Consider the following 12,529-nt stretch of genomic DNA (forward strand, 5'->3'; position numbering starts at 1 on the left):
AGTTTCCTGAGAATATTGTGAACAGCCAAGACAGTTTGTTGGAAGACTTGAAAGAGCAGGTTAGGGACAGATCATGATGGAAAAAATCTATCTATGTGGTCACTAGGAGCTGACAACAACCTGATGACACATAATTAATTAATTTCCCCTTATTAGTAAACATAAACATGCTATCCACAAAAGAGATTCAAATAGTCAAGACATAGTGCTCTCCGCATATTGGGAATACTCCTAAGATATAAGATGGTCTAGATCAGTGTTCCTTAAACTTTCTTCTCTCAGGACCCTTTCCCACTTTTAAAAATTAAGGAAGGCCACAAAACAGCATTATATTTAGCATATTAAAAATTAAAATTGATGCATTTGTTGCTGCTATGGCTTCTCACAATTGTTTGATAGGATATTAATACTGTATTATTTTCAACATTGGCTGGCAAATAATTTTGATTTCACGACCCCTGGGAGGGTCTTGTGGGACCCCTGGGGTCCTACGACCACACTTTAAGAAACACTGGTCTAGATGTTTAACAATATTATGGTTTTGTACTCATCTGCCCTGCCAGAAATTCAAATCAATGGAGCATCCTACTTTTTATAGAACAAGAAAGATAAAATAAAGAGGCACTACATACTCAATGAATAAGCATAGCAGTTAGTCTGAAATATAGTAAGTGGGACCTAAGTGGGTGGGGGAAAGTGGGCTGGGCATACAACCTCCAATCCCAATGCCCCACTTCTTTAAAGTAAGACAGAACAGCTCTTGCAGTTTAAAGAACAACAAAGGGAAAAGAAATTATTAGTCTTAGAAAGTATATGCAACAAAGAGCAATTTATCCCAGTATTAATTTCCCATTGCAGCAAAGGTGTTATGTAAATTAGGCAACATCCTGGCTCAGTGTCTCAAAAGTGTCTGAGCTGAGCTACGAGAAGGTATGTGTTGGCCACAATAGTTCCCTGAGCAGAGAAGGTGGTGGAAGCTGGGACAGCAGTAGCAGTAATAGCCTTTGTGCTTTCTACAGCTGCATGGTTGGGCTGCCCAAAGAGAAAAGGCAGCTGTGACCTAAAGAGCTGACGGTGGCATCTGGAACCTTGGATGATACCAGCATTAGAAAAAGACTATGGGAGAATGAGCAGGAGCAGCAGGCACTGCCACCCACCACAGAAAAACCCACTCCATGTCTAACAGTGGCATTTGCTAGAAGAAAAAGGAGAACGAGAGGAGAGGAAAAGGAGATGCAGGAAACTGAAAACCACCACAGCAGCAACCACAACAGAGATGGAAATTATCAGTTTCAGTTTTATTTATTACGGCCTTTAGCCAGCAAAGAGATGGAAATTATGTGAGCAGCCATTCTCTACATCAGACTGATGACTGCCTAAACGTATCTAGGGCATGCTCCATTCATCTCCAACTAGATGGCGACCTTAGACACAACCTGATTAGATAATATCACATCACTGTTAGGCAAGGAGGTGGAATTGTTTCTGGAAACTGAGCCCAGGTTTTCTTCTACTTCTCTTTCATCTCAATCCTACTTTAAGCAACCATTTTGTAGCTGAAGGTATGGATGTTCTTCCAGTTCTCATGTTGCCTTCCAAGGATACTGCTGCCAAACTGGATAGCCACTATAACCCTTCCTACAACCTCTCTTTTGCTCAAAATAAATTGACCCTCCAAGTGTCTGGTCTTGACACCAACACTATGGAGCAAAGATTGAGAAGGCATTTGGAACTTTCTGTTTGATCTCAGCATTCTAAGTATCTACGCTGAAGGATATCCATCACCATATACTTGAACCAAGTACTTCTATGTTGAACAAATAAGTTATAGTAGTTACCTTAAAAGTTGGGCCCATGAGCCTTGTTCTAGCTCAGACAACTTGAATGAATGAAAATGTAGGTGTCTCCCTAGCTTTCTATTGATTGTTGGTTACATAGTTGTGTAGTTTTTGTTCCTGTATGTAGCTATTTCAGACAAGCTGGATGTGGCATAAAAATGCATGGGGTTGGAATGTCAGCTGGAGTCTGTGAGGTGCTTGTGTTGGCAGTTGTTGCTGTTTTTATCTCAGCTGATAATTTTATATTTATTTTGCTGTTATTTCATGGGTCACTTGTTTGAGATGGGTGGCCATATAAATGATGAATATATTTGTTTTAATTATTTATTTAATGATCCAGTATTATGATTTTTCAAAAACTTGTGCACAGTGCATTTGTCGAAAAGTATATGTTTAAAGTGTGAGTATGAGAGAGGGAGAGAGAGAAATAGAGACAGTTGAATGGTCTAAATCACTTTGAATTTTGATGTGTTCCACAACTGTGAAATATTTACTGCTAAATACAACCAAATTTTCTTGGAAGATAATATGGCTCCTGCAAGAATGCAGAAACCATATTAAAAAGTCAATTTAAAAGATTGTGTTTCTTAAAAAAACCACACACACATTGTAGAAACCACTTCATATGCACATTATATTTTATTCTTTATCTGAATCATATATAATTTAGTATGTATTTTATTTACTTCTCATTCCTGTATACTTTTTACATATTTTGGACCTTGTATTTCTTAGAACAGGGTGAAATGCCCATTATTTCTTTTATGTAAGTATATGACTTTTCAAACATTTAAACTATTCATTGAGTAGTGTTATGCACAGATACAGCACTATAAGGAGTGTGATAGTCTTATACTAGAAAAGGAAAGGAAATTTAAGAAACAGCTTATTCTTATCTTTTGTCTTATAAACTTCATAACCTTGGGAATTTGCACAAAATATTTCACAATCATTGATTTATGCATGCTTATTTATGCTAATCATACTTTTTCCTTCCAGGAAAATAATGGATAATGTTCCAGTTATTTTCTGCATTCTAAAAGATGTTGTAACCAAGAATTAATTGATATTCAACACCTATTAACTTCAAACCATGGAATATAAGAGATATGTGTGGTGGCTTAGACTTGTAAAGCATAATGAATAGTTCTGGCAATTTTTTTTTTTTTGCTATATTACTCTATTCATTCTGCTCAAATTAATTGCTTTCTCTGTCAATTCCAGCACTGTTAATTCAGTTTAGATCTCTCCTGTAATTTATACATATAATTTCAAGCATCTTCTAAGATACTGCAGTTCTACAACATATTTTGGCCATCACATTTTATTGGCTTGATGGTAATCATATAAAACTTAACATGAAAGTAGATCAAAGGGTGATTTAATTGTGTTATGCAATCAGTTTGTGATTTTAAAGCATTTAAGCTAGGGAAATATACTGAAGGTATTACGACTGCCTTGACATAAGAATATCCAATTTAATTATATGGTATTAGAAAGTATTTATTAGGCATTCGTCTTAAGTTATTCTGTACTTGTAAACCACTATGCCTTCAAACAATTAAACATTTTTCTTTGACTCCATCACACATTTTCAGTAGCAAACCTAATGCCAAGAAACATGTGTAGCTTCAAGTTCAAAATTAATGGGTAAAATAAGCAGAATAGTACTTAACACTGTTTAGAATTTAGCAGATTTAATTCCTACTGTGGCAATAGGAATAACAACTAGATTTGCAATCCCTAAGCAACCTTTAACACAGTGGTCTTCATCATTAAGGTCATAATACACCTTAAAAGTTAAACATACACAAACATCCATCCATCCATCCATCTATCTTTAAAGAATGTGTTTGGTGGGCTGCTACTCTTAAAACTAGTGATTTTGCTACAATCTTTGCTACAACTGTCACCCTCGCATAGGAAGCCAGTCATGTGAACTGCATGGTTACATATAAGAGGATCAACACAACTCATCAGATTAGAAAAGCGTTATTCATTCTCATCTAATATACAGTACTTTCATGCCCAATCACTGGTCTAGAATATTCATAGACACACTTGTATCTGGTACAGTATAAGTTTTAAAAAAAAGTCTGAGAAATCCATGAGAACTGACAGAATCATACAAGTCAGCCATATTTCTCACAGAGGGTGGCCAAGTAATTCTGCCCTAAAAACTGGCCTAAGTCCCTTCTGAAATGGTTTTATCCAAGCATTGAATAGCCACTAATATCTCACATATCTTGCACAGAAGTTAATGTTATCTATCAGTCTTTGTTGTTGACATATTTTAGAGCCAAGATGGTTTATTTTAGGAGTGATCAAGGTATCTCAACTTTAAGGAAGATGGTGCACTCTCTCTTTTGAAGAGACATTATAATGTCTAATTACAGAGCTGGCAATACTGTACTGCATTAATAGTGGAATCCAATTTCTAGCAGATGTGAGGAGTTTTACTCTTAAAGTGTCTTACCAAGTGTACATGTGTCCTAACAAGAGTTTGCCAAATCCCCACTGGAATAGACAGAAAAAGTTGCTACACAAATGAAGAATAAACATGGAAATGATGCAAAAGTAGAAAAGAAATATAGATTTTTTGTCTTCTTCAGTAACACAGAGTATTCCTGATGATACGTCCTGATTGGACCTGTCATGATTCAAAGTGTCCCAGCCGCCTTCCAATTTGGTTTACTGTCCTCAGAATAGGTCTGTACTGGAAAAGAGCTCTTGGGAATAATTTCATTGGCTTACTTAGAAAGAGATTCTACTTCAGAAACTCATAATTATTTCCTTATAATTGTATTCCTGTCCTGAAATTGCAAGGAATGTTTAGTCCATTTGTTCTAACCTTCTGCTCCATGCAGGATATCACAAATAAGTTGTTGTCCAGTTTTGGCTTGAAAATCTCCAAGGTGAAACCATCACCCTCTGGAATTGATTACCATTGTCAAATTGTTCTTGTCAGTGTGTTGTTTTTTTAATGTTCCTCAAGAATCCCCTATTTTGCAAGTTCTGGTGTAGACATAGCCCTATCATTTTAGACCTGCTTTATAATTGGAAGTACATTTCATTTATATCACTGGCATCTACTTCAAAAATATATTTTATGATCAGAGTGTAATCACATATTTCAGAAAAAGTCAATTTTTATTATATTATCAGAAAATAAAAACTGATGTCCACAATCAAGAGGAAAAAAAAACAACTTGCACAAAACAGACTTATGTACCAGGTGAGTAACAGGCAAAGTTATTAAGACTTTCCTTGTAAGTTCATTGAAATTACATCTTGTAAAGCTGGAAATGGTGCAGGAAGAAGGCAATCAAAATTATTGTGGGACTCACCTACAATGAAATTATATTGTTAGGTAGCTTTCTAGCTTAGAAAAAAAAAGTGAGCCAATAGGACACATATTTGTAAAATTACACCTAATCAGTGAATGTGAGTAGAGATAAGTTTTTCTCCCTCTCTCAGAAAGTTATAATTTAGGGTCATCATCAAAATAGTAGAAGATTCAGGATACGTAGGTAAAAGGAAGCTTTTTTTTTTTTTAACATGGCACGTAACTTTTGGAATATTTGGGTTTGGGGACTTTTTTGGTTGTTTCACCTATCTGGAAACTATGTTTTTTGTTCATACAGAATGTAATGATGTCTATCAACTTTGATAATTTTAAGAGGATTCAGGAAACTCATGGCAGATTAGCCTATCAGTAGCTACTGGTGATGACAACTCTATTTTACCTGTAATACCAGAAGTAGTATGCTTCTTGACACCAGCTTTGGGGCAAAGAAGTGGGAAAATACTACTGTTACTTTTGTGTTTCCTTATGGGTTTTCCAAAGGCATAAAGTGGACTATACAGGTGTTTGGTCTGATCCAGCTCTTCCTATGTTCTTACCCAAACATCTGAGGCAAGTATTTTTGGAATTTCAGTGTCCTAGATTTACCTTGTTTGCCTATATAGTTGGGCTGGTCATGAGAAAACACCTTAAGAATACACACAGGGAAACATTCCTGGTCTGGGCAGATTCTCTACCCTCAAGAAAACTGCATTCTTAGAAATGCCACAAAACCTCCCACCTTGTGTCCTGCTGCCAACAAATAGCCAAAAAAACGGAAGAGAACATACAGGCTATGCATGGCTCTGAATTGCTTAAGAAATGGAAATTAAATGTATGCCAGATAAGACTTCCTGAAACATGGAAAAATTTCTACATGAAGATCCCATGCCCTCAATCTAGGTGCAATATGTATAATGGATATTGCTGTCACATTACAGAATTACTCTATGTGAGCTCAGGTACTCATATTGCTACCTTCCAGGAGATCAGTCTATCCATCTAACTCACTATTACCTACTGTAGCTGAATGTCTTTTTCCAATGTCTTTTCAAACATACTTTACCAGGTCCCCTTTAGTCTAGATACCAGGAATTGAACCTGGGAATTTTGCATAAAAAAGCCTGTTCTCTATTCTTCTCACAATATGGATCTGTTACCTGAGATATTTTAAACTGAAGATGACAATTACTGAACCTGAGCTTTGAGAAATGTTTGTTGATACAGATTATGTTCAGTTCTTGGTTTTACTAACTGGCACTATATTTGTACTAGGCATGAATAAATGGATTAATTGATCCAAATGCACCAATCAATTCAAATTCATTTTTAATAATAAGCATGTCTTGAAGCTAAAGATTTGTCCTAATTTTTGCTGTTTTCAAAAGCAATATATAAAACCATGAAATCACGCTGATTTACATTTATGCAACATCCATACTAATTATTATGTCTACTGCTGACTAATTTATGACATCTCTTAACTTATTCTTTAACTTTTACACAAAGACAGATAAAGAGGTGGAAGTTATTGAAATGTTTGGCCTGGCAATAGGTTAATAGCAAGAAAGAAAGAAACACAGACTGACATAATTTCTGCATATGAAATCTGGGTACAAGTAGGAAAGTGGTATTTGAGATTGGAGGAAGGGAGGGGTTCAAATCATTGGTTCGGGTGTTAACATTAATCAGTATTTGAAACTTGAACCTAATTTCTTTTAACTGCAAGATTATTCATCTGAACATAAACTTCATTGGGACTATCGTGCTAGATTATGTCATTAAGGAGTTCAGTTTCATTTTTAGGAGAATAATAAATAGATCATTGTCCCAAGGCAGCTGTTAAAGGGACCTCAAGATGAGCTATTTGTTTAGTTGGATGTGTTCAACAATAGTCTTTGTTTAAGAAAGAATTAGAGAAAACAAATGATTTTAAAAGGGCACACTTGAAAATTACTTTTCATTCATTTCACTACAGCCTCAGTTGTGAAACCATCTAAGGTAGAAAAAACAATTGTGCTTGACAGTCTGCAAGCAAACTTTGAAACCACACACAGAATGTTAGTATGTATTATTTGCTGATGAGGTTAGTAAATTAAATCAGGATAAAATGTCAATGATACCATTACAAAAAGAGACTGTCATTTCATTTCTGTGCACTAAAACATGTTTTCTATTTCAGCTCTGTCCTGTTAAGAAGCTGACAATGTTTTTCTTAGCAAGTAATAATTTTGATCATAAAATTGCCAGAGGGCTGACAAATGTAAACTTAATTCAGGAGGTTCTTTCTAATTAAAATATCTGCTGAGCATGTTGTCTTACTTTAACTCTGCTGAAACACCTATTCCTTAGAATACTTACTCTGAATATGGAAGAATACATAAATACAGTGTCACTTCAAAACAGATTAAATTAATGTTTGGATTCTTTCCAGACTATCCTGTTCAAGGTATGCTATCTTTAAATGTATTGGATGCATTTTGAAGGAAAAGTCATCCCCCATATGTCCAATGCACAAGGAATGACTTTAAAAGCAAAGCAAAACAAACCCCACATGCATCTATTAGAAAATTGCATTTATCTGGGAGTTAGTTCTACTGAGCTCCAAATGCATAATCCTATGCATGCCTAAATGAGCTTAAATCCCATTGAAATTAGAGTCCTGTTTCTGAGTATGTATGACCAGGATTGCATTGTATGCATGCTTACTGTCACTGAAATGTAAAGTATGTACTTTCGTTTTTCTGTTTATAAAAATAAGCAGGTTTTTTAGATTACAGTTACAATTATTTGGTGTGTTCTCTCTCTCCTCCATGATAAAGCCTATGTCTTCCAATTAAATGCATTGTTAAAATGTCGCAAATGTGAAAAATGCTGAATACAATAAGACTTAGAGGTCAAGTTTCATGACAGTCACAAATTAATAATAACTCCTAGAAACTCAGGAATGTTTAGAATCAGTCTCACTTTTAATTCATCCCATAAATGTAACTCATTATTACAAAAGTTTCAAGTGAGTTCATATAGTAGATGTTACGCTACTACTGCAGTGGCTAACTGTAGATCTTACTAACTGGGTAGATTAAGGACAATTTCCTTCCCAGCTTGGCTTGGGCATTTGTGGGTTTCAGTTAGAATCTTTAGAAAATTATCTGAATGTAGTTAGTGTGCAGTTAATGTGATTACCACACAGGAGCTTGCTGACACTACCTCTGGCCAAACATGAGGAGAAAATATCCATCCAAGCTCCTGTTGCATCTGGTAAGAATAGAGTTCGATCCGTTGAAACCCTGCAGCAAAGGCAGCTCTCACCCATCTGGGATTGGAGGCAGTAGGACAAACGCTCCCTCAAAAGGCATGAACATTTGGACAGAGCTGGGGACTGAAGGAGAATGATGTTCTCCAGTTTCACCCATTAGCAGACCAACCAACAAACACAATGGTGTTGTTGTTATTCTTTTGCCATAAGCAACAGGACTCTGTGTGTGGGCAGCAGTTTAGTGGGGAGGAGGATAAGTCGACCCCTTTTTGTCCTATTGATTTTTTTCCCCTATTTGCATGACTTGAGCAAATTAAATGATGCAATATGGCTTTTTGTTACAAAACAAAGTGAGAGATACCACCCAGACACATATGTTGATTCGTAGAAGCTGTTTACATGAGAATGGGGTGAAATCTACCGTGAACTGAGCATAAAAATTCGATTCAGCCTGGGTATTTTTTTTTAATTATGCTTGGGCCAGAAAGACTGAAGCACAAGTTTTCCAAGCCACTCTCAGACCTTGACAACTGGAGTGTTGTAACAGAGGAATTCTTAATTAAACTTAAATGCTAGAGTAAGGGGAAGGAAGGGAGAGGGCAGTGAGAAAGACACCTGATTGTTTATTTCACGTGCAGTGATTCTCAATGACATTTATTCATCCCATTTCCCTCCCTAGATTCAGTTTGCACATTGCACTCCTGATCAAAACAATAGCCTGAAAAACTTGTAACACCCACATGCTAGAAGGCAGCGAATAGCAGCCCCATTAACTGGCAGACATCCTTCTTAGTCTAGAATAGCTAGATTGTCTTTTCTCAGTCTCATAACGCTTCCAATAAGAGTAACAGAGGAGTGCTCTTTTCTCAAGTCAAGGCAATGTTTATACATAGAGGGTTATGAAGTATAAGAGACAGTGTACTAGACATTCTCTCTTGATGAAACTAATGTCAACCATTCCACATATGATTTGATCCTATCCCAATTTGCTATGCAACAAATTCATGGAATCCACTCATCCTCTCCTCCAGTTTCTCTCCAGAGGAGGCCAAGTTAATTGCTGAAGACTTGAAGGGATCATAAAAGGTTTGCAGCATCCTGGCATCATCTGCTCTCTCAGTCACCATCTGCTATCTGAAGTTCCCTGCCCAAACATGTGGAGAAACTGTGCACACTTTTCTAGCCTCAGAAAAAATAAACAAGAAACCACCACCACCACCACCACCACCACCTTAATTTACAATTACATCACTACCATGGTATGCCAAATGATTCCAAGAAAATTCCCCAGGCCTTCTTGGCAGACTTCCCCACCTACACCATCCCTTTTTCAGCCTTGGTCCAGGTTGTACCAGTTTCTAACCCAGAGCTCCTTTCTGCATTTTTTCGTGAAGGATCTATTGGATAACTGAAGTTCTCAAAAGGATCTTTCTCTTCCTACTGCAAAAGTTCCTAATCTCAAAATTTGTCTTTTAAAATAAATAAATAAACCCAGCTCTCTTCATAACATGTTGTTCCCCTCCTTTTTTTCCACATATGTGTTGGAACCCACTGAGCACCTCACTAGGGATGGGCAGAGGTGAAATAGACTGTTTCCTGTAAGTTGAGTTTGTTCTGTTGTCCTAATTATTCTTCAGCATTTAGAATTTAAAGTTCTTGAGCATCCTCCTTCTAATTTTGAAGATCAATAATAACTACTACCAATAACCCCCCACCTGAATAGTTTGCCCAGGTGGAACAAAGATACCTGGATACTGTAGTTGGATTCAACACAAAGAAACATTTAAAATTAACACCATTTGATAAGAAACCCCCCAAAATGAATATACGCCAATGTCAAAAGCACAGACATCCAGAAGGAACAACACTTTCCCATACTATTTCACTATGTTCCGTGAAGTTCATTCTACAGACAGCTTTTCCCCAATCTAGAACCTTCCAGAGGTAATAGATGACAGCTCCAACCATGCTCAGCCAGCATGGCAGAATGGCCAGGCTATCTAGAAATAATCCAAGGAAGGACTACAAGGAATACAGTTGGGGAAGTCTGTCAATAAAGATGTATTTCAGACTGTATTGTTGCCAGGGGATAATGACATTATCAGTGGATTCCAAAGTTCATGGACACTTTTAAACTTCAGAATCGATCCAGTGAAAGACACTGGCCTCTTCCTACCCAATCTCTAAAGCAGTCTTCCCAACTCACCACTTCCTGCAGCCAAAGAAGTAGCCTTCAAGTCCAGCAAAACTCAGGACCTAGCAAAGATGGTTTTTTACCCTCTTCTCTCCCCCAAAACACCTTTCCAAGCACAGTTAAGCAATGCCAGTCCCACCTCCCTTGTTCTCCACTGGTTCTCCTCCCTCCCCCAGGTCACCAGGATCCTAGATCCAAAGACTCTCGCCCAACCTAGTCCAGCCCCAACAACGGCCTACCTTGTTGCTCTCCATCTGGAGCAACCCTTGTCTCTCAGCCCTGGAGCAGCAGGAGAGGCGGGGGTAGAATCCCTGGCACAGCAGCTCCCCTCCGTTGGATGGCTCCAGGAGCATCAGCCTCCTATCCCGCTTTTTGAGACGCCTGGGGGGGCTGCCGTTCAAACACCTTCTCCTCTTGGCACTGCTCTCGCCAAACTTGGTCTCCCCTTCGAAGAAGCAGAGCACCATGGCCACCAAGAGCAGCTTCAACGGCAGCATCTTCAGCCCCACCATGCCGCTTCCCAGAACTTCAAGCGCGGGCTGAGACAAATCCCAAGGCAATCCAATGATGCAAGGCTTTCCTTTGGAAAACTCGGAGTTTTTGTTTTTAACTAGAAGGCGACTTCCAAGGCGAGTGAGAGGGAGGACAGCCGAGGGTCGTGGAATGAACAAAACTCCGTGGGCCACCAGACACCCAGGCGCACGACCCAGCCGCGCAAAAGGGAGATGCTGAGCCTCGGCGCGGGGCGTCTGCGCAACTTGACAAGAGCGGCCGCCGGCTTAACAGGCGCTTCTGAGGTGCCCAAGCGCGGAGCGTAGACTTCCCCGGGCCGAGGGTTCTCTGCGCTGGCGCGCGAAGCAAAGGAGGCGACGGTAGAGATGGCAGCCGCAAGTCCCGTCTCGTCGTTCCATATAAACGAAGCTGCAGTTCTAAGAGGACAGCCTGCCTGGGGTGATGCCTCCTCTGCTGCTGCCGGCGGGAGCTGGAGCTCACTAGGGCTCTCATGTTTCGCTCCCTCTTTTCTTCTTCTTTTTAAGCAGCGCGCGGGGAGGTGCTGCCACCGCGCGCCCCTACACGTCACCGAGGAAGGGATTCGCAGGGATAAGGGAGAGTAGGGGCGTTCGTGCACGAGCGGCGGCGCGAGAGGGCGCGAAGGAGGGGAAGGCACGGCGCCGCGCCCGCCGCGGCAAGGACAGCGCGTGCGCGAGAGCGCTCCGAGCCGAAGAGGGTCGAAAGAGAGTAAGGAGGAGACCAAGCGGGAGGAGTGGGGGGTTTGTGCATTGAATTTTATCGGCGTGACTTACCAAGACTAGTGTACTACAAGGCACTCTGTATTTACAGTCTTGGATTCACGACATGTGTTCACTTTTTGCTTCGAAGTCGTGGAAAGATCGATCACTATTTTTCTGTGGGATCAAGGGTTAATGTTTTGTTTGAAAACTGAGATTCTTTAAAACATATATGCATGTTATTTGGCCCCTTTTTCTGTGTTTGCCTTTTTGGATACTTTTTTGTTTTGTTTTGTTTTGTTTCTTTGCCTCTTTCTGCATAAGGCAAAATAAAAACAGGAAACTAGAATGCTGAGATACTGGATTTTTTTTTAAAGTCGTAAACTTGGAGCCACCACTAAGGGAGTCCCGTCTTTGGTTACTGCTCAGTTTACCTCATATCAGCCTTAGCACCCTGAAGTGGGACTTCTGGGAATTGCAATTCCAAAAATGTGAAGGGTGCCGTCTTAAGTGGTTGGAGGACTGTAAGAAAAGCTTCCGAACATGACAGGGAAGACTTAGACGATAAAGACTGGAGTGGGCAGGGTCAAGTCCCTGCTCATCTATGAACAACTATCGTCTCTGCCTAATCTATTGTAAAAATAAAATTGGGGGCAGAGGAAATAT

At 39.2% G+C, this 12,529-nt stretch overlaps 1 protein-coding gene across 1 annotated transcript in view; it reads right to left on the reverse strand.

Moving 5' to 3' along the window:
- Window positions 1-11,743, reverse strand: part of HHIP (hedgehog interacting protein) — an 85,378-nt gene extending 73,635 nt beyond the window's left edge. The window contains exon 1 of the mRNA XM_063309781.1: window positions 10,874-11,743. Within this exon, the coding sequence (XP_063165851.1) occupies window positions 10,874-11,146 (273 nt within the window). The 5' untranslated portion in view covers window positions 11,147-11,743. The remainder of the gene's footprint in view (window positions 1-10,873) is intronic.
- Window positions 11,744-12,529: the final 786 nt, after the last annotated feature.

The sequence above is a fragment of the Candoia aspera genome, chromosome 8 (genome assembly GCF_035149785.1).
Source record: "Candoia aspera isolate rCanAsp1 chromosome 8, rCanAsp1.hap2, whole genome shotgun sequence".
NCBI classification, from domain to species: domain Eukaryota; kingdom Metazoa; phylum Chordata; class Lepidosauria; order Squamata; family Boidae; genus Candoia; species Candoia aspera.